The 22601-nt window shown below is 52.7% G+C and overlaps 2 protein-coding genes across 2 annotated transcripts; both read right to left on the bottom strand.

Annotated features, from left to right (window-relative positions):
• Positions 1-204: 204 nt before the first annotated feature.
• B3GNT4 (UDP-GlcNAc:betaGal beta-1,3-N-acetylglucosaminyltransferase 4) lies at positions 205-2141 on the bottom strand. The gene has a single exon (XM_045777717.2). It carries the CDS (start codon positions 1425-1427, stop codon positions 354-356), a length of 1074 nt encoding a protein of 357 aa, XP_045633673.2. The 5' UTR covers positions 1428-2141; the 3' UTR covers positions 205-353.
• A 1823-nt stretch (positions 2142-3964) lies between these two features.
• Positions 3965-21883, bottom strand: LRRC43 (leucine rich repeat containing 43). The gene is made up of 13 exons (XM_045777704.2): positions 21671-21883; positions 20022-20282; positions 18890-19000; positions 17382-17521; positions 15567-15805; positions 14746-14933; positions 13945-14171; positions 11642-11783; positions 11305-11463; positions 11015-11200; positions 10606-10639; positions 10435-10479; positions 3965-4125 (listed from the first exon to the last, which is right to left on the bottom strand). The coding sequence occupies exons 1-13, from the start codon at positions 21761-21763 to the stop codon at positions 3998-4000; spliced, it is 1953 nt and encodes a 650-aa protein (XP_045633660.2). The 5' UTR covers positions 21764-21883; the 3' UTR covers positions 3965-3997.
• Between the last annotated feature and the right edge of the window lie 718 nt (positions 21884-22601).

Below are 22601 nucleotides of genomic sequence, written 5' to 3'. Positions count from 1 at the left end.
TGTATCTGAAGGAGAATAATTTTGTTTTGCACTTCAAAAAGAAAATGTTTGTGTGTATATTCTGGGGCCCTGTGCAGCCTCTTTCCTTCACCTCCCAGACTGGCAGAGCCCCACGGGGCTCCAGGAATCCCCCCGCTCCCGCTGGCACCTGAGTCCTGGCAGCATTTGCTAAGCCAAATTTGGCTCCCGTTCAACACGTGCTGGTACAGGTGAAGCCCGGTTTCAGTGTTTTTAATCAGCAAGGTTGGGGTGCGGGTTACAAAAATGGAGTCAGCATTTCCTATAGACCATCAGGGTCAAGTGTCAAGGGTCTCAATTTGTCATCATGATCAGAAAATCAACACTAGGTCTACTCAACCCGCCCCTCGGAGTTGAGGCAGGGGGGCTGCTGCACACTTGAGCCCCTCATCTGTCACCAGCGCCCACATGGTCCACATCTCTAGGGGGCTGAGGCGGTGTACCAGCAGGAGCCCCCGGTACAGGCAGGGGTCTAGGGGGTTCAGGGGCCGCCGTATTCCAAATGTCTTAAAGCCAGCGTGGTGCACGGGGCTCACCCCCAGCTTTCTCAGGCACATACCCACAAAGACGTCATCGATGGGGAAGAGTTCGGCCTCTTCCACGGCTTCTCGGAGGTGCTGCACGGTGGCTCTGGACATGACATATCCCCCACCCCCCGCATAGGGCGGGTAGTGGCGGGCCCTGTACATGGATGGGGGGATGAAGTACTTGACCTTGGTGTTCCTGTTGGGCAGGGCCTGGCGGATCACATCTCCTACCAGGAGGTCGTGGCCTGGGTCCCAGCCATCCAGGAACTCCAGCACATTGGGGACATGGACAAAGACGTCGTCATCGCCCTTTAGCACGAAGTGGGCCTGGGGACAGGCAACCGCCACCCAGCGCTGCAAGTGCAGCTCCTTGAGCGTCAGGTTGAAGAAGTCCTCCGCAAAGTCCCACTGCAGGATATCATCAAACTCCTGACTCTCATAGGCCAGCAGCTGGGCGGGGGGCGCAGGTCCCGCCACCCCCAGGAGAAACACGAGCTTCAGCGGCCGGCCCCTAGCCCAGCCCCCCGCCCGGCCCCACGTGCTGCGGATAGCCGCGCGCCGCTCCACGTGGCCTGGCTGCGACTTGATGGCCAGGAGCAGGAAGGTGTCCTCCGCACAGCCCGAAGGCTCCAGCAAGATGGAGAAGTTGCGGCAGTGGCGATAGGTCAAGAAGAGGCGGTGACGGCTAGGCAAGGACAGGGAGACGTTAGCCACCGTGCGGTTGGGGGGACACTGGCTGCGGCGGGGCCCTGGGGGAGCCCAGAAGGCCTGGCGGCCCACGTTGCCCCCCACCGTCTTGGCCTCCTTCTTCAGGAAGAGCAGGCAGCTGAGCAGCAGCACAGCCAGGCTGTACAGGACCAGCCAGCCCAGCCTGCGGAACATGGCAGGGCCTGCGGGGAGAGAGCTGTGTGAGGGCCGCGGCGCCCCCGCCCTCGGCCTCCGCCTCCCTGGGCCCACCCCCCAGCAGCCAGGTCCGCTGGCTCTTTGTCCCTCTCCCAGCGGACAGGCTGAGCACACCTACGCCAGCCCTTGCCCTCTGCGGTCATCAGAGGGCTCTCGGCACCTTGCTCCCCAAAGGACTTGCAGCTGCTCTAAAACTGAGGCACCACGGGGCGCCCGGCTGGCTCAGAAGAGCAGGGGACTCCTGCTCTCGTGGTGGGGAGTTCGAGCCCCACCATGGGTGTTGAGATTCTTAAATTAAAAATATTAAAAATTAAAAATTAAAAAAAAAACCCACCCAAAACCCGAGGCACCAGGAGCACTTTCAGCATTTCCCAGGAAACTCGAGTATCTTATAGAAAAACCGGCAGCGAAATTCATTCTAAGCACAAAACCGGACATTCAGGGCTCTTGAGTCTAACGTCAAACCATTTCCCCCCAAAAGGTGTGCGGTCTCATCTGTCGGCGGCCCGGTGTTGGTGTCAGAGATGACGGCCCGGGCGCTGCCCTTAGAGAGCCTGCTCCTCCCGAGAAAGGCACACAGCCTTCACGTCGGCCTCGTTCCTTCCCGCCCCTTCTTGGAAGAAGTTCCTTCTTTCCCACAGGTTTCTGGGGGAGTCACTTAAAAGGGGGCTTTAAGAGCAAACCCCTTGCCCAGAGGAGCATGAAAGCAGGACGCCTCCCCTGCGGCCGCCGTGGCCCATCCTACCCCTGCGCTCGCGCTCTCGGCAAGCGTCCCCGCAGTCCGGAGAGAAGGCCGGGAAATGGAGCTCGCGGAGGAACCTGCCCCAGATCAAGAGCAGCAAAGCCCGGCACTGCCCCGCGGTCCTTGTCCCACAGGCCTCACGTCTACCCAGTCCGGCCGCAGTGGCCCCATGCCTGTCGCCCCGCTGCCACCGCGACAAAAGCATCTCTTCCAGCCGAACTTCAGACGGAGTGAGGAGCAATGAAAGCAGTGTAAGGAATACAGCGACGGGGGAAGAGGATTCCAGCCTGTGGAAGTCTAGAAAGCGCTCCTTGAGAACGGACGTGTGAGCAAGAGCTGAGCGAAGGGACCAAACCGCGAAGATCCGGGGGCAGAGTGTGCGGGGCAGCGGCAGCGGAGCTCCTGGAGTAGGGGTGGGTGAGGCGGCTCTGCGGCCAGGAGCTGCTGTGGCCGGAGTAGGAAGAGCCAGGACGAAAGGCGAAGAAGGCGAAGGGGGCGCGGGCCTGAGAAGGCCGACATCAACGCCCCGGTGAGGGGCGGGGGGCGCTTGGGTTTAGTGTAACCGCGGGAGAGGTCCCCCGGCGGGTTTGGCAGAGGCTGTGACAGCAATCGCGCTGCCTGCCGGGATCCTCGCGCCGCGGCTGACGAGCGCTACGGAAGGGAAGAGGGGAACAGACGAGCGGGGAAACGCGCACCGAGGCCCGCGCCGCAGCTGGGCCGGAGCGCCGGCTGCGGAGCGGGCGGGAGCGCGAGCGAGCGGAAGGGCTGTCAGCGGCGCGGGGAGCCCCGGGGGCGCGGCGGCGGCGTGCGCTGAGAGGGGCGCAGGTTCGGCGGTTTGGCTCGGGAGCCAGGGCCCATGGCGCTCCCGCCGCGCAACCCGCCCCCCCCGCCACGTCTGTCCCAGGGCAGTTTCCCCCCAACCCCCCCGGAATACGGAGCCAGGCTCCCCCCCCCCCCCACTGTGAATCCGAGTTCAGTACGTGCCCAGTGTAGGCCTCCATACGGAACCCCCAAAAGCCCGGTTCTTAACCCCGCCTGGATTTCAGCGAGGGCACGACGCCCCTGCAAATGTGGTGCGGAGTCCTAAGGGTCTGCAATTGGTGCTGGGGGGACAGCCCTCTCGGGTCCTGGGGGCTCGGTGACCCGACACGCTACAATGAGGGAAAGTGCCAAGGGCTGGTTCATTCCACGAGCAGCCTCCAGCTGGCTGTTGGGGGGGGGGGGGCCGAAGGCCGGCGGGGTCCCCGGAGCAAGGAGCAGGGGCCCCGCGGCGGACACCCCTCCAGGTCCACAAGGTCCGGGGGGAGGGGAACAGAAGCCGAGGGCAGCAGGAGGCCGCCTGGCCCCGACGGCCCCCTGGGGAGACGACCCCGCCGCCAGACCCAGCGTCCTGGCGGACGCGCGGGGGGGACAGAGGCACCGGCCCCTCCGGCACAGGGAGACACGCCCCACCCCGCAGCGGTGGCTCCAGGCGCCCCCGGGCCCGCTTAACCCGTCCCCCCGAGGACCTACCTGAGCCGGGACGCCGGGCCAAGGACAGGCGAGGAGCTCGCGCAGCAGAGCTGGGACCCGGAGCTCTAGCCTCGCACAGCCCGCAGGGCTGGGGCGGGGAGCTGGACTCGCCGGGGGGCGCGGGGCGGGGCTTCGGGGCCCCGCGGGACCCCTCCCACACGGGGCCTCGCTCACCCGCTGAGCACCTGCGGGCGGAGAGGCCGCCCCGCGCCCCCCAGCGGGTCCCCCGCTCCCCGACGCGGCGGCCACACGGACGCGAAGCCACGGTCGTCAGAACAGCCTTTAATCCCGCGCGCTACAGGGAGATGTCCCGGAGCGCCTCCTCGGCCGAGAGGTGCTGGTTCAGCTGGATCTGCACCTCCACCGTCAGCGGCTGGGGCTGGTAGTCGCCGTCGTACGCGGCAACCGCAGATTTTTCCTTTTCTGAGAAATAAAAACACGAGTGTGTGAGTCCCGAGAGATGTGCCGGCTGCTTCTAGGCCGCTCTGGAACTCAAAGCTGTCCTCCGACCCAAGGGGGAGCGCAGTTTGGGAGTCCGCGGTTCCAGCCTCGCGTCTTAACCGTAGTGAGGAACGCGGTTAAATCACGTCTAATCAGATCATTTAACAAGGCCCAGCTGTTTGCGTTGCAACACGAACCAGCTGCTTGTGCCTCGGAGCACCGTCTTCCCTTGAAAGAACACGGACAAACCGGTTATTCAGACGTGAATATTTGGCAGATTATTTTCTAAAAAGCGAATGAAGTCTGGCATTTCAGGGAAAACAACGGAAAGCATTTTGATAAATTTATAACATTTGAGCTTTCAAGTAGAAATCAGAATTTTGAAACACTGTATCTGCCACCATGAACGTAACTGTTTCCCAATACTCAAAGGCTTTTCTAATGATATGGGTGCTGATAAATGAATGTGATTTTCGGGTAATGTGTAATGAAATGAGTCAACAGTAGGAAGATCTGCATAACTCAGTGAACCAGTATTTTACAAGTAACCAATGCCTGATGTTACAAATTGTGCATGAGTAAGATAGCCCTTCAAAATGCAATGTAAAAAAAAAAAAAAAAAGCAATGTAGACCAATGGATTTTAACATAACTATGAAAAATGCATTCATATAGATTGTTTTCACTCTGTAACAGCCTTTAAAAAACTACTAGTTGTCAAATTTGACATATCAAAGAAAAATATCCAGTTATTTGAAAGCCTATTAAAATATTCCCCTTTCCAGTTACATGTCCATATGAGATTGGATTTTCTTCATACACTTCAAACACTGCACCACAAGAGACTAACAGCAGTGGCAGCTATTCCTGTGCAACTGTCAATTAAGCCAGACAATAAAATATTTGAAAAGGTGTAAAAAAAATTTAAGACCATCTTAACCCTGTGGCTTGATCATAAATCATATGATTTGCATGGGTCCTGAAGTCCCACAGTTATGTCCTTTGTTCTTTTTCAAAGCTGTTTTAGTTATTCTAGTCCTTTGAATTTCCATATTAAGTTTAGAATCAGCTTGCTAATATCTAAAAAAAAAAAAAAAATCCCCCCAGCATGATTGAGATTAGGTTGAATTACAGATCAATTTGGGGAAAACCAACATCCTAACAATACTGAATCTCCCTATCCTTGTACATATTTATCCCACCATTTATTTCTTTGATTTCTCTTGGGGACATTCTGTAGTTTTCCGAATACAAGACTTCCACATCCTTAGTTAGATTTATCCCTATTTCATATTTTTCAATGCCATTGTAAAAATTCACCGTCTGAGAGTTCATTGTTAGTATATGGAAATACAGTTAATTTCTTGAATACTGACCCTGTATCCTACAACCCTGTTAAACTCAGTTTTAGAAGCTTTTCTTTCTTTTTAAAATTTGAGAGGGAGCGAGAGAGCATGAGTGGGGTGGAGGGGCAGAGAGAGAGGGAGAAGCAGACTGCCTATGGAGCACGGAGCCCAACATGGTGCTTGATTCCAAGACCCCAGATCATGACCTGAGCTGAAGGCAGATGCTTAACCGACTGAGCCACCCAGGCAACCCAGAAACTTTTCTAATATAGGCATTTACTGTTATAAATTTCTCTATGAATACTGATTTACTTCAATTTTACTAATTTTGACATTTCATATTTTTATTTTCATTCAGTTCAAAATACTTTCTAATTTCCCTTTTGATTTCTTCTTGGTCCATGGGTTATTTTGATGTGTGTTATTTAGTTTCTAAAAATTGGGGGATTTTACAAATATCTTTGTTACTGATTTCTAATTTAATTTCACTGTGGTCACAGAGGATAGGATACTTTGTATGTTTTGAATTGTCTTAAACTTACTGAGACTTTATTTATGGCCCAGATTATGGAATATCTTGGCTCTGTGTGCACTTAAAGAATGTGTATTCTCATGTTATTGGGTGAGGTACTCTGTAAATTTCAGTCACCTCAAATTGATTGGCAGTCTGATTCGAGTCTCCCATATCCTTACCAATTTTCTATTTTTCCTATCAACTACTTAGGGAGACATATTGAAATCTCTGAATATAATTTTGGATTTGTCTATTTCTCCTTGTAGTTCTATCAGGTTTTTTTTTTTCATGTATTTTGAAGCTCAATTATTAGGTGCATACATGCTTAGGACCATTACATCCTCTTGACTCCTTTATTATTATGAAATGACCCTCTTTATTCCTGGTAATACTCTTTCTCTGAAGTCTATTTTGTCCGATATTAATAGTTGCTCTTTTTTCTTTCTTTCTTTCTTTTAGTGTAAGCATGAACATCCTTCTCCATTTTTAAATATTTTTGTATCTTTATATCTAAAGTGGATTTCTGGCAAGCAGCATACGGTTGGGTCTTACTTTTTTATCCAATCCGAACATCTCTGCCTTTTAATTGGGTGTTTAGATTACTTACGTTTAATGTGATTATTGGTATGATTGTGTTTAAGTCTACCATCTTGTTGTTTTCTATTTATCGCACATGTTCTCTGTTTCTTTTTGCTTCCACCTCCTTTTAGATTAACTGAATATCTTTACAATCCCTTTTCTCTCTCCTTTGTTGGCTTATTAGCTAGAATTCTTTGTTGTATCATTTTAGTGGTTACTTTAGAGTTTATAATAAATATCTTTAACTTATTGCAGTCTGACTTCAAATTATATTATACCACTTCACACAGAAATAGGAATCTTACAGTGATACACTTCCATTTCTTTCCTTACTCCCACGCCTAGCCTTTTTGCTATTGTCATACATTCTACTGGTGTTATAAGCACTGCAATATATCTTTTCATTAAACAATTATCATTTAAACATATTTAAATAATAAGAAAGGAGTCTTTATATTTTGACACAATTACCATTTCTTTCTGCAGATCCAGATCCATCCAGTATTTTCTTCCACTTAAAGGACTTCTTTGAGCATTTCTTGTAATACAGGTATGCTGGTGATACATTCTTTCAGCATTTGTATGTCTAGAAACTGTTCAGTTCACCTTCTTTTTGGAAGATATTTTTGTTGGGTAAAGAATTTTAAGTTCGTAGTTATTTTTCTTTGAATGTTTAAGAATTCTTTCACCGTCTTCTATTTGGCATTTTCCTGATGATAAGACTGCTGTCATCTTTATCTTTGTTCCTCTGTCTTTATCACTCATTTTAAGCAGTTTTATTATTATCCAGTTTGGTTTAGTTTCCTTCATGCCCCTTGTGTTTTGAGTTCACTGAACTCTTTGGGTTGCTGTATTTATAATTTCCATCTAACTTGGAAATGTTTCAACAATTACTTCTGCAGATATTCTTTCTGCCTACTCCACTCTCCTTTGGGGACTCCAACTACATGGACATCAGTTCCTCTGAATTTGTCTCAAAATTCACTGACACTCTGTGCATTTTTTTTTTCCAGCCATTTTTCTGAGTTTAATTGTGGATAGTTTCTACCGCTTCCAGTTTACTAATCTTTTCTTCTGAATTGTCCAATATGCCATTAATCCCAATGAATATATTTTTAATGTGACATGGTAGTTTTTATCCCTAAAAGTTTGGTTTATAGTCCATATTGCTACATACCATCACCTTTCCTTTAGCTTCTTAGATATATGGAATATAATTATAATAAGTAATTTAATGTCCTTGTCTACTAACTCTAACATGTATGTAATTTCTGAGTCAACTATGATTGATAAATTCTCATTATATATTAAATTTTCTTTTTTTTTTTTTTGGCATGTCTGGTAGTTTGTTTTTGGTTTTGTTTTATTGGATGGCAGATGTGAATTTTACCTTGGGTGCTATTTTTTTAAAAAGATTTTATTTATTTTGGAGAGAGAGTGTGTGTGCATGTGAGTGGGGGGAGGGGCAGAGGGAAAGGGAGAGAGGAATCAGGAATCATGACCTGAGCTGAAATCAAGAGTCTGATGCTTAACAGACTGAGCCACCCAGGTGCCCCACCTTGGGTACTTTTTTTGTATTCCTTTCAATATCTGAATTTTTCTTTAGGACATAGTTAAATGTGATTCTTCCAGGTCTTGTCCCTCCCTGCTCAAAATTTGTAGTGTTCCCCAGGGTGCTGTGCTCAATCCTTTTCTCTGTCAACATAAGCACACATATTTTTATGGTTTTAAATACCACCTATAAGTTGATTCACTCATTCAATCAATGTTGATGGCCTCCTATGAGCCTACTATGCTGGAGACTAGGGACTGTATGACTTCAAAGAATGCAGGTGCAGCCCCCCCCCCACACTTGTAGTTTCAGTGTAGTGGACAAGATAAAAATAAAACAATTACAAAATTCACATCTCTATAGTTTGCACAGTGCTGAGTACTATAGATAAAAACACTGGACTCAGGATGCCTGAGTGGCTCGGTTGGTCAGGCATCTGCCTTCAGCTCAGGTCATGATCCCAGGGTCCTGGGATCCAGTCCTGTGTCGGGCTCCTTGCTTAGCAGGGAGTCTGCTTCTCCCTCTGCCTGCTGCTCCCCCTGCTTGTGCTCTCTCTGACAAATAAATAAAATCTTTTAAAAAAACAACAAAACCACCAGACGCTATGAAGAAAACAAAGGAGCCCACCCTAATCCAGAGGATCAGCTTCCCCAAAGAAGGCAACTGAAGCTGAGATCTGATGGCTGAAGCAGCTGAATGAACACTGGCAGGTAAGGATTCCAAGCAGAACTCAGGGGCTTTCGTGATCAGCCTGCAGGAAGTCATGGAAGAGATTCCAACAGGGAGTGACTCAGCCAGACTTGCAAACACGACCTCCCTGACTGCTGTGGGGGAGCCGACAGAGTGGCCCGGCCACGTGGGAGGTAGGAGGCGCAGCTGGGTAGCAGTGGCAGTTTTCTGGGGTGGTGGCCGAGGAGATGGAGAAGGCACCGGGGGACAAGGGGCAGGTGAGGGAAAGGCTTCCTGGACACTCCACACACTTCAGCTTCGCAGGTGCAAAACCAAGCCCAGCCCCGGGTGCAGCTTTGCAGGCCCCCGGGCAGAAGCCTGTCCCGTCCCACCTGCCCCCCAGTCACTCTCGGACCTGTCTCCTCTGCCCCACCTCTGCCATCCAGTCCTGGGTCAGGCCCTTAGCGTTTCTTGCCTGTATGTTGTTGTTGCTGTTTTTAGGTGAATTTCTTTTCATTGAGATAAAATTCTCATAATAGTCAACATTTTAACCATTTTTAAATATACACTTCTGTGGGTTTTAGTATATTCACAACATTGTTCAACCATTCCCATGACGTGATTCCAGAACATTTCGTCCCCCCCTCATGGAAACCCTGTAGCCATTAGCAGTCACCCCCTCTCCTAGCCCCCACTGATCTACTTTCTGTCCCTATCAATTCATCTGTTCTGGGACATTTCACGTAAACGGAATCAAACACTGTGTGGCCTTCTTTGACTGGCTGCTTTCCCGCCCTCATGTTTTCAAGGTTCTCCGGTGCTACACGTGGAGGCTTTGCTCGTTTTCGCTGTGGAGGAATCCCCGTTGTGTGGAAATGCCACATCCGGGCACGCAGCCACGGATGGGCCTCGGGCTGTTTCCATTCTCCGGCTGTCGGGAGCCATGCTGCTCTGACCTGGCCTTACAGTTCGCAGCAGGCTCCCAGCCGGGCCCCCATCTCCTACCGCTCGTTCCAAGCCAGCCGGTTCTTTCTACAGCTCAAATCTAAAGCTTACCTGTTTCAGACACTTGAGTGACTGCCCCTTGTTCACTGAAGAGCCCAGACTCCTCCTTGGGCAAAGAGGGCCAATGAGCTGAAACAGGCACCCGACTGCTGGGCCAGAAGGACCCTGGGCCAGGCCCAACTCAGCCCCCTCTCCCACCTCACCTGCCTCCTACCCCAGGTTGCCTCTCCTGCCCTTAGCACGACCCACATCGGGCTGCTCTTGTCTCAGGAATGCAGGAAAGGTGGAGGGTTTGGTCCTTAGGGTGGGCATGGCCTTCCCACTGCCCAGAAGATACGATTCTCTGTCCTTCCACTTCTTTGGTCCCAAATCAGGTGGATCCTTCCCCAGGTCCTGCTACGGCCTGCATGTCTGTGTCCTTGCAAAATTGACATGTTGAAATCCTAACCTCCAGAAGTGATGGTATTGGGGGATGGGACCTTGGGAGGTGAGAGGTCATGAGGGTAGAGGCCTATGAATGGGATCAGTATCCTTATAAAAGAAGCTCCAGAGAGTCCCCGTGCCCCTTCCAGCATGTGAGGATGCGGCAAGAAGGGGCTGGCTACGAACCAGGAAGAGGGCCCTTACCTAGCGACACTGGCACCTTGGTCTTGGACTTCCCAGCCTTCGGAGCTGCAAGAAATAAATGTCTGTTGTTGTTTATAAGCCTCGCAGGCTGTGGCACTGTTATGGCAGTCGGGGCAGACTAAGGCCCTCAGTAAACATTCCCCGCTCTCAGTTACCATCATTAGTTCTTACCTTTTTTAGCTTTCTTGTTCTTGTTCTTTCCATCCTGAGAGAAAGAACCACAACATGAGAGGCTTACTGGAGTTGGGGGATGCTGGGGAAGGGGTGGCTGCAGGTCTCCACCCCTCCTTCCCCCCGCAACCTCCCCACGGCCCAGGGAGGCAGGGCAGATCTCCCAGGGAGGAGTGGCCCTGACCTGCCCACTGGCCGGGCTCCTCACACCTGAGAAGGCTGCCCACGGCGCCGGTTCCCATAAAGTGGGGAGCTGGGCGCCACTGCACAGCTGAGGGAGAGGCCCTCCTCCCCCCTGGGCCCTGCCAACACCGGGCCTTCCGGAGGAGGGAGGCTCAGAGTCCCACATAGCCTTTCCCTGCCCAGCACTGTTTCGGGGGGGAGGGGTGTGGCGGGGGCCCTCCTGTACCCTGAGAAAGGTCAGCCTGTCAGTTTCCGCGGTGCGAATCACCCCAAAGTTGCACACTGTGGACACCAGTGGCTCCCCCACCAGCAGGGGCTCCAAGGCCACCAGGCCGCTGCCCAGCACCCGCAGAATGGGTGGGTCCTGGCGGAGCTCCTTAGGAAGCTCCTTCTTCTTGGACGCCTTCTGCTCCTGCGGGGAGAGGCCAGGAGAGTGGCTGGGGCCCAGCAGGGACAGTGCCCAGAGCACCCCCGGCTACCACAACCGCTCCGGGCACCTGGCAGCCCAGCTGGTACCTTCAATGCCGTCTCTTTCTCCCCTTTCGCGGCCTTGTCCTTCCCCTCCTTTCCCTTCTTGTCTTTGTCCTTCTTGTCCTTCTTGTCCTTCTCCCCTTTTCCTTTCTTAGCAGGCAACACAGTGTCGACAGGCGGAGGCACCAGAGGCCAGGAGAGAATCTAGGGGATGGCGAGGTGGGCATGAGTGAGGCAGGCCAGCCGGGGGCTGGCTGGGATCTTGCTGGAAAGGCACTGAGCCCTCGCCCACAAGGCACCAGGGCCCCGGGACGCCCTGACTGGAGACTGGAAGACAGGAAAAGGGGGCTGATGTGTGGAGCACAGGAACCCCGTCACCCACCTTCTCCTCCACGATGGTCACGGTGGTTCCCGCCAGCAGGAAGGCCTTGAGGGGCACCAGGTCCCTGAGGGTGTGCTGCATTTCGTAGTTGCAGGGGATGACATCGGTCCAGGGCTTGCGGACGGTGCTGAAGAGAACCGTCCTTGGGGAGGGCAGAGGAAGACGGGGGTGCTGTCAGCCGGGAGGCCATGGCCGGGGACCAGGACGACGCCTTTGAGGAGACGTGCACACACATGCACAGTGTCACAGGAGGCCAGACACACACGATTACTGCCTGATGCCATTTATAGAAAGGTCTAAGAGAGGCACACGAGTTAATGGTGTTAGTTGAGTTGACAGTGACAGTTAGGAAGGAGGGAGGGGCCTAAGGAGTCTTCGGAGGTTCTGGGATGTTCTTTCTTTCTTTTTTTTTTTTTTTAAAGATTTTATTTATTTATTTGACAGAGAGAGGGAGGGCCAGTGAGAGAGGGAACACAAGCAGGGGGAGTGGGAGAGGAAGAAGCAGGCTCATAGCGGAGGAGCCTGATGTGGGGCTCGATCCCATAACGCCGGGATCACGCCCTGAGCCGAAGGCAGACGCTTAACCGCTGTGCCACCCAGGCGCCCCTGGGATGTTATTTCTTATCAAGGGCAGTGGTTACTTGCGGGCCCTCATCATTTGGCTGTAAGGTGGATACTTCCGTATATGTAGGTTACATTTTAATCATTTATTAAAAAAATAATAGAACAGGTCTGTGTGTCCACAGCCACAAGCAGAATCAGCATATTTCAAACTGAGACAGAATATGAGTTCATTTTTTTTTGAGAAAAAAAGTATAGGAGTATATAGGTTCGTATATATGACTGTGTAAGAAGAAACAGGGAACCACATGCACAAAACCATTCAGAGTAGTCCGTTCTGGGGCGCCCGGCTGGCTCAGTCGGGAGAGTGGACGACTCCTGATCCCCGAGGTCCTGCGTTCAAGCTCCACACTGGGAGTAGAGACTACTTAACGTAAATAAATAAAAGAGTAATTCATTCTATGGGATGGGTTTGATGGATGCAGGAGAAGAAACTTTTATTTTCTAATTTACATATTTTTTAAAGTAGCATCATTTGTAGTTCTTACTTTTTGTTAGTATTTCCAAAAATTCAACCACCACCACCAGCACCACCACAAGGCTGTCAGCTGGGGCTGACTGGGGAGCCTGGCTCGGGGCTGGCTGGGGCTCCCCCTCTTCTGACAGCTGGGGTAGCCGCCTCCCTCTTTCTGTCACCGCAGGAACTCTGCACAAGGGCCCACGGCAGCTCCCCCATAGTCTCCACAAGCCTGTATTGTTTACCTTCCGTGGATGTCTTAAGTAATTAAAAACAAAAACAAAAACAACTCTTTTAGGGGCACCTGGGTGGCTCAGTTGGTTAAGCGTCTGCCTTCAGCTCAGGTCATGATCCCCGAGTCCCAGGATCCAGTCCTGCACTGGGCTCCCTGACCCTTCCTCCTCTCGTGCTCTTGCTCTCTCTCTCCCAAATAAAAAAAAAATTAAAAATTCTTAAAAAAAAATAAAAAATAACTCTTTCAGCTTCAAGAGAAACTAGGTTTCGCAATTCCTTGAAGGCATCAGCAGCAAAATCTGCGTGAGGTGAAGGCTCAGGTCATTAGAACTCAGTCGCAAATTCTGTTTTCTGAGCTCTGGTCATCAGAAGAATCTAATGACAACACCAGCTGATAGCAGGAAGCTTGTAAAACACACACCACCACCACCACCACCACCACCCAACCCGGCTCCATGTTTTGAAATGAGTTATGGAGCTAATGGAGCTTCAAGACTAAATGAGATGTGACTCTAAGTTCTTGTAAAATTCTTCACCATCAAAAAAAAATTCTTTATCAAATAAGACAAAGCATGTGATACGCACGACGCCCGTGAGGCCGGCCTTAGGAGGGGAGAAAGAACCTGCTACTTGGACTGCCAGATCCACACCACGTGTCAGGTGCCAGGATAAATTCCAGATGCATTAAGAAGTTAAACTGAGAAGGTTTTAAACTCTTGAGGGCTGCCGGAGGGCAAGGGCTGTCCCTCTCTCACCTCTGCCTTGACGTTATACCTGACCGTTCAGGGAAAGAAGGTACAGCTGCGCTCCGGCGAAGGGAGGACTCCCGGGGCCTCGAACACCGAACGCAGCTGCACCTGCGCAGCCACTGGCCCAGAGGGTCCCCGGGGGCCGCAGGGACCGCTCTGCTGTGGGGCCGGGAAGGGGCGCGGGCAGAGCTCACGGAACCCCGACCACCCAGGCCCTGCTGCCACGCGGCCTCCGTCCTTACCCTGGGGAGGGGCAGAGCCGGGGATCTATTCGCGGCCGCAGCTTGGCCAGCTCCTCCGCGGAGTCTGTCACCCGGGGCAAGGACCCCGACACGCCCGAGGCCACCGAACCCTCCAGCTCTCCCGACAGCGTGGACAGCCCAGACTCTACGGAGTCTTCAGCCTCCTCGAAGAGCTCTTCAGGAATGTCCTCGACCAGCTGTTCGGTGCTGGGCGAGGGCTTGACGATCTGCGGGAGAGACCCAGACACTCGCCCGCTGAGCTGTGCGTAGGGTTCTCCTTGAGCGCAGCGCGCATGTGCGTGAACAGGTGTCTGCGCCGAACCTGAAGCACCAACCAAGACGCGGGCTTGGGCAGGAAGTTTTTAAAAATGCCCATCTTGCCCCTTCTGAGAGGTCTATGTTAGGAGTAAGAACAGTAACAATTTCTGCAGGAGTTAGGGCGTCCCCCATCTCTCCTGGCTGGGTGATACCCTCCGGTGTGCTTTTGATGAGAAGGGCGATGGAAGAGTAGGGGAGAAGCGTGGGGTGGGGAGCAACGGCCTGGTTGTAAGTGTTGCTCCCTTGTGAGGCCGTTTGCTTGTATTTCAAGGGCAAACGAAGGTGAACACGGGGAGTAACTCGAGATGCAAGAAAGGGGCTGAATAGAGCCGCTTCCCTTCTCAGAGTAGGGTGTGAACCAGAAAGCTCCGAGTAAAGGGGTTTTCTGGGCCCCAAGAAGCGGTTCTGCCTGCACAGGAGACCCTGTGGAGCCAAGGGCAGCGCATGACCCCAGTTCCTGGGAGCAGCCCGAGGGGCACACACCTCGGCCAGCACGCCACCGTAATCACTTGCTTCTCCTTCTTCATCTTCCACAAAATCGTAGGTCACATAATAGTTGTAAGTGATAAAAGGGCCTTGAGGCCCTGGTTCCGGGTCCAGGATAGAGGTGTCCAGAACCCCCTTGACATTTCCAATAGTCACCACGAACTGTGCCTCACGTGCCAAGAGGTCTGCAAGGGGAAGTGGCAGAAGTGAGGGGGACGGCAGGGGAGGGCAGGCCCAGCCGGGTCCCTCCATTCTTTCCTCCTTGAGGGGCTGAACCTCGCAGTTTGCAAACTTGGGTTCAAACCCCAGTTCTGCCAAGTTCAAACACAGTGATTTGGAGTGAGTCCCTTTTTGGTAAGATACCCCACTTAAGCCTTGTTTTCTGGATTTGTATAATGGGAATGATAGTAGCTGCTTTGCAGGGATGGTTACAGATGGAGAATCTGTTACCTTAGCTCTGCCTGGCACACGGCATGGCAGCTGTGATTACCAATGTTCCATCGCCCTGACCTTCAGAAGGCTCTGATGCAGCTTGTGGCATGGGCCACAAGGGGGTGATCTCAAGCCACCACAGATGTAAAGAAATGCATTGAAAGAACGTTTCCTGTTGGCCTAGGATGGTCTCAGCCCCTTTACCACTTCTGTCCCCAAATCCCAATGACAGGGATCAAAAATCTGGGAGAGAACACTGACCAAGAAGGTGAGCTACCCCTGACTAACTGGGGCACTGCAGGGACCGGTTTGACAGTGGACCGGTGAGCAGAGGCCCAGGGTATCAGATGCCAGCCCCTCCCCGCTTTGCCCATCCGCTCCCTCACCCCCACTGTGGCTGAGCCCCCGGAACTGATGCTTCTCACTGGGAGACACGGTGATGTCGTCCAGCACGCAGAGCTGGGACAGGCTGTCGATGGTGAAGCCTCGGTAGTAGGGCACCAGGGCCAGCGGGTTCCCCTGCAGCACGAGCAGCCGCAGGTGGGGGAGGGTGCTGAGGCCAGCAATCATGCCCTGCAGGTCCGTCAGGTCATTGAAGCTCAGGTCCAGAGAGACAAGGTTGGGCCTAGAAGGGGAGCAGGATCAGCCGGAAGCCCAGAGGCAGGGTGAGCGCGGGGATGGGGACAGGCAGCTGTGGTCATGCACTGGGCCTGCCCTGCTCAACACCACCCAGCACCCCGTGTCCACGACAGACAGCAGGCCGGTGCTGAGGGCGGGATAGGATCCTGTTGGGATAGGAGCCTCCACCCACCCTTGACTCACAAGTTAGCGGCCCTTGGCTCAAGATCACCCCCCTTTGATTCACCAAGAAACACCTCTTGGTTCTACTGCCCCCCCCCCATGACACTGCCATCCTCACTGTGACACAGAGATGGCCCTGGTCACATCCTGCCTGCAATGACTTCCATTTACACAGATCTCTTCGCAGATGAACTCTTGGTACCGCGCATAGATCCTGATACAGCACTGTGCATCTAGAAGGTTCTCAACAGACTGACACTGGCCAGGAAGCCACGTGGGGAGGAGCAGTGGGCGGAGGTAAGAGAGGCCGGTAAATATGGGGCCCTGAGAAGAGGGTCCATGACACTTGAGGGGTCTGGAAGCTGGAGGACGCTTTCCGAAGCCCGACTGGCTCATGGTCATAGGAAGCCCTGTGATTCATGTCTTGGGGGCACATGAGTGAAGAAGAACATGCCAGTGAGGACAAAGGAGGCGCCCTCCATCCCAGTCTGGCAAAAAGGGCCAGGAAGGGGGGGCAATGAGGAGCTCTCCCCACTGCACACAGCAAACTGGTGTCCGCTCTGAGAACAGCAGCAAGAGGAACGCAAGGGGCACGTCATCAGCACATCATACCCTCTGGTCTCCAGCTCACCGAACTCGGGCATCTTCCCTGCCCTCCTGCCCTGCTCTTCCGACCTGGGCAGCCCGCCATGCAAGGCTATGCTAGCCAGTCAAAGGGAAGTACCCGAGAAGAACCTTTCACGGGGGCCAGCACGTGGACCTTATCCAAAGTCAGCCTTCAAGAAGACGGGGAAGATATCAGGAAAACCGAACCATGAGCAGGGTGCCTTCCTTTGAATTTCAGCAGTGAAAGATGGAGGTTTCACTTACGTGTTTTTATGGAACTCACACCTGGCATGAAGCAGGTTACCTCGGTTTAGAGGAAATATGTTTTCCAGATAAAAAATCAGAACACACGGTACTCTGGCCATGGTATGAGTCTACAAATTTGGGGTGCTTACCACTGGTGTGGAGGTGCTGCTGGCATCTGGTGGGTGGAGGCCAGGGATGACGCTCAACTTTCTACAGCGCACGACACAGCCCCACAACCAACCGTGGCCACCCCGATGTCGGCAGTGGCCGACTGGAGCAGCCCTGCTGTGAAAGCATCAAAGCGAAAGGTCTGACCCACTCCCGCCACCTCTTGTCATCCTTCCCTGGGTTTCAGGAGGAATTTTTGCTTATTCGATCAGAGAAATAAACCCTAGGTCTGGAGCTGGCAGCCAACCAGCAGTTATTACAGAAAAGAGCAAAGAGAAAGAAAGAAAAAAAGAAAAGAGCAAAGCTGAGTTCTTCAAGGCACGACCCAAACCTAAGGCTTAAGCCCTTCTCCCTCTTTCCGGCCGGGGCTCTGGAGTTACCAGTGATCTGCGGTGACATACAGACTTTCCAAGGGGCCCAGAAGCTTGTTCTGACCCAACCCCAGGTGCTGGAGACGCGGGGGTGGGCGAGTGCACAGACACCCCATGCTGCTGAGCTTGTTTCCGTAGAGCTCCAGCACCTGAGAGGGGCAGAGAGACGGCCGTGAGTCCGTCCTCCCTCCCTCCCTGACAAACAGTGGGGTGGCATGGGGAAGTCCTCATACGCTGCCGCGCTAGGCCCACGGGGGGCTCCCTTTAAACTAAGGGGAAAGGGGCACCTGGGCGGCTCAGTCGGTTAAGTGTCTGCATTTGGCTCAGGTCATGATCCCGGAGTCCTGGGATCGAGCCCCCCGCCCCCCGTCAGCGGGGAGCCTGCTTCTCCCTCTCCCCTCTCTCGCTCACTCTCTCAAAATAAATTTTAAAAAGAAATAAAATAAAATCTGGGGAAAAATATTTCTGCAGCAGGTGTTGGAAAGTTTCTCTTCGTTTTGTGAAAGAAACATTAAAATTTGGCATGGGAGGTGATGGTGGGGTGGATGGGGACAGGCATGGCAATTTGGCAACTGCTCAGCCCACGGCAGCCTGTCTCTGGGAAAGCCAAAGGGTCCCTGGCTGGAGTAAGGACTCAACTGGAGGGTAACAGAGCATTCTTGGATTTCTGCTCTGAGGCCTCGCCTGGTTTCTTCCTAGGCCTGGCACTGAGCCGCATTTCTGAGTCCCTTCTGCCACGAAATCAACGAATTTCCACATTTAATTTAAAATTGAGACCATTTTGATATGTTCAGCTGAAAACTCATAATAAAGCCCAGACTAGCTTTTCTTAAAGTGATTTTTTTTTATTGTGGCAAAATATGTATGATTTGCCATTTTCCCTACTTCTAAGTGTACCTTTCAGTGGCGTTAAGTAGAGTCCATCATTACGCAGCCATCATTGCTCCTATTTCTGAAAGTTTTCATCACCCCAGAAGGCTCCGTACCCATCACAGTGGGTACCCATCACGTACCGCAATGACTCCCCACCCCTCACCCCTGCCCTAGTAACCTCGGTCCCTGTGGATTTGCCTCTTCTAGATACTTTGTGCAAGTGGAATCGCCTAGTACGTGACCTTCGGCGTGTGGCCTCTACGTTCAGCATAACGTTTTCCGGTTCCGTCCATGCTGTGGCATGAGTCATTCCTTTTCATGACAACAACATCCCACTGTACGGAGAGGCCACATTTTGTTTACCCACTCATCTGTTGATGGACATTTGGGTTGGCCCCACCTTTTGGCTGCAAGAATCTCAGCCCCTGCCTTCAATTCTTTGGGGCATAAGCCTAGAGATGGCATTGCTGGGTCACACGGAAATTCTACTTTTTTGAGGAATCTGGCCTCCCTCTCCAAAGCCTGGGGCTGGCCCTTGGCATACAGCTGCACTGGCCGAACCTTTGGGTGGCAGGACAAGGCAGGGACAGGGTCTCTGAGCTGCGGAGGCACAAAAACACCACATGGAGCCTGGGCTCCTTTACCTTGAGAGTTGGGGGCAGGTTGACGGCGTCGATCTCCTTGATTTGATTGGCACTCAGTACCAACTCTTCAAGTTTCAGAAATTTCAGGAGACCTTTATCCACCAGGCTCACCTGGAAGGGAAGGTCAGGAAGCTAGGAGCTCTCATGGGCGAGGCAGCTGTGGAGCAGAAATGGGGTCCGCCAGAGGACAGTGACAGCTGGCCACTTCCCCTCCTGAGGGAGTCACCTCGCACAGGCCAACCCCTTCTGACCGGCACATCCCACCAGGATCCCAGCGCCGCGGACCCCGACAGTGATCTCTCACCTCTTCGCCCTCACCCCGCCCCCCCAGAGGTGTTGTCCGACTTCCAGCTCAGGGTCCTGTGTCCCCTGTTGGACTGCGAGCTCCTAAGGGCAGGGATGCCGTGTTCTTTGCTGTCCACCTCCGGGCCACAGTCAACCCTGAGGCCATAAGGAATTGCTAGTTGGCACACAGCAGAATCAGACCCGAAGTTCAGACGTCCATCTGTGAATCTTCAGTTGTTTGTAGCCTCAAAGACATTAGGGCCCTTCCTGGTGACTGTACCAGTTTGCCCAGGATTGAGGGGTTCCCAGGACACAAAACTTTCAGAGCTTACACCGGGAGGGTCCCAGGCAATTGGTAGGAGGGGCTCCCGCTCCCCATGCCCAGTACTGTGTAAATTCACAGTTTCTCTGGGAAAGGAGATGCAAAGGTAGGAAGGCTGAGTTTGCAGTTTGGGGCTCTGTTATTTGGTAGAAGCGAAGAAGGCTTTTTCGTAACAGAAACTAATATGGTACTATGCCAACCCTCCCTAACGCTGGGCCCCCACAGTTTAAGTAAAACCAATACAGACACTTTAAAGGTCTGTCCTAGGACCCAGGAGGGCTGACTGCAGGGTGCACCCAAAGTCAGCTCTACAAGACACACCTGGATTACCTCCCGAGGGGCGAAGAAAGAAGACACGTAGCAAATGAACAGTTGGCCCTGCTTGGTGGAGGGGCAGGTGAAATTAATTTGGGGGGCACAGCTACCTTCCCATCCTTCCTCCCACTTAACAGCGAGGTCCTACCCTAAGGACTATACAGTTCTGTAGGGGGAATGGCCTCCCTAACAGCAACTCCCAGCTCTTACCTGCTTGTCCACCACCCGTAGGGACCTGAAGTAGGAGTAGAAGAAGGTGTCTTTGAGCACCAGGGGATTCTGGATGGCCAGTTCCCTCAGAAAACGGTCCTCTGCACTGGAACCCTCCAGCAGAGCCCAGGGTGAGTGGGGGCTGCGGACCAGGTCCAGTAGCGCCTCCACTGTCTCCTCCCCAGGGTTCACAGCCTCCTCTTCTCTGGGGACCAGCTCCCTCCATGTTCGCCAAGTTCGAGGAAGAAAGCGTGACTTATTCTGCAGTGGTGAAGGTGGAGAATTTCACTATTTGGTGACTCAACCCTCTTGAGGATTCAAGACTCCCCAAATAGAACAGATCGTAAGATAGGACAATCAGGGATAAAGAGCTTAGACATTTACACAGTGAGTAATCCATAATTTTGACTGATTATTAGCCACGGATAAAACTATGGACCGAGAACTACATTCCTGCCTTTAGAAGTTTACTCAAGCTGGGAACCTTGAAGAAGCAGGTGAAAGCAACCAAACATGTCAGAAAGATTTATGTACTAGAAGCTAGGAGGTAGGAAAGGCCATCTGGGAGATGTATTAACCAAGGAAATGTTTTTGAGGAAGAAGTGGCAAGGCTGGGAAGGTGAATTCAGAATTTAGATGTCACAGTGGATGATGAAAGGATGACTCCCAGAGTGACTTTCTCCCAGCCCTTCCTCCAGGAGACTCTTGAGAGACATCGGTGAAACCCCAAAGCTCCACGAGGATGCCGGGCACACACAGTAGGTGTGCAACAATGTTTGTTGATGAAACAAACAAATAAATTAGTTCCTTGATTGGTGTCTCGGTTTTCTCCTCTATGAAAAGGGGAACACTGACCTCCCCTTAGCCCCTACCAGTGTGTGGGGGGGGGCAGCTTCCCAGCAAGTGGGAGGGAAATGTTCCAGACCCCCAAGATACTCCTGTGCACATCTGAGGGGCGGCAGGTTGTCAAGGTCATGCTCCTCATCCCCAGCAAGAGCACCTAACTGATGGGGTGGGGGGTGGGGGGTTGTGGGCACATACATCTGCTCTAACCTCCCTGAGCCTCGACTTGTTCCCCAGGGAGAAGCCTTAGAAGGGAAGTGTTTCTGGCCTCAGAGACCAGGAGACAGGAAAGGAGGGACGAAGCCGCTTCTCCCAGACCCACCAGCCTCTGCAGGTGTCAGAACAGGGCCTGCTCAGGACCGTGCCCCCCAACTCGGCTTGGGGCTCTTGCTATGTGTTCTGGAGCACATATTATCTGAAGGTCGGGAAGCTCTTTGTCCACGCAAAAGCTTTTCACCCCAAAAGGGGCCTGGTGTCTTTAACAGACTGAGAAGCCCTACCCCAGGGCAGCCTGATGTTCTAGGATGGGGATCTCGCTCTCCTCTCCTGTCAGGCCCACAGTTTCGGGCGGGGGGGGGGGTGTTACTGTGGGGGCGCTACCCCGTCTGCCCCTGCAGTGTCCCAGCCCCCACCCCAGGTCAGGCCGCTCCCCAAATGCTCAGATTTAAACCTCCCCCTCAGGCTTCTCCAGATCAGCCACATCCTGCGGCTGGCGGCCCCTCGGCCCCTCCGCACCCGCCCCTGGTCAGTCCCGTCCGTCCCGCAGATCCCCGAGTCCCTCGTCCGGCCCCCGCCGGCGCCCGCACCCAGCTGCCGGTGCCGCATGGGAACTCGCGCAGACACAAGTGCCTCAGGTGCTCCTGGACCGCGGCGCTCAGGGTCACACCCAGCTTCTCCATGGCCGCTTGGCGCCCCCAAGCTAGGCAACCGCCGGGACAGACGCGCGTGCGCGCCAGGGCCGGGTGCGTGCTCGTCCCGGCGGGGGCGCGCGGCACGCAGGCGCTCCCGAAACCCACCGCTAGCAGGTGTCTGGGACTTTACCGACCCGGAATCCGAGACCCTGACTCGGGCGGGGACGACCTGGGTTTTCTCTTCTGACCCAGCTGTGCTCGCAGCTGTAAAATAGGATAATAGTACACTTTCCATCGCAACCCGGTGTGGGGGGAGGGGCTGTAACTGCTGTAGCTCCTAGTAGGTGCCGAGCGCTTCCCATATGAAAAAAAGTGCTAATTATCATCCCCATTTGACAGATCTAGAAAGGAGAAATGAGCCCAAGATCAAACAATCTCAAGATTCTAACCAGTGGATTCCAGTGTGGATCTCTTTAACCCAAGTCACGGGTTTTAATCACTGTCTGCAAATATAACCACTTTAGTACCAAGATCCCATTTTAGACTGAAGCAGTCTCATTCATCTCTCCATCCTCAAGGCATCTAGTATCTAGCCTACCGCTGGCCAAACAGTAAGGGCTCCTGGGCACAGGTTTGAGAAATAAATGGGATAAGATGATTCTGGTTCCTATAATTTGGAAATGCAACATCTTAATTGAGATACAATTTACAAACCTCCAAATTCACCCGTTTAAAATGTGCAATTTTGTGATTTGTAGTATATTCACAATGCAACTATATTCATAGTGCAACTAGCACTGTTATCTGATTTTCAACTTTTTCCTCACCCCAAAGGAAACCCCATACCCACTAGGCAGTCAATCCCCACCCCCCTCCGGCCCATCCC

Source organism: Ursus americanus, chromosome 30 (genome assembly GCF_024610735.1).
Source record: "Ursus americanus isolate L20-20 chromosome 30, mUrsAme1.1.p, whole genome shotgun sequence".
NCBI lineage: Eukaryota > Metazoa > Chordata > Mammalia > Carnivora > Ursidae > Ursus > Ursus americanus.
The sequence above is the reverse complement of the archived record's forward strand: the minus strand, read 5'-3'. Positions and strand labels throughout refer to the sequence as shown.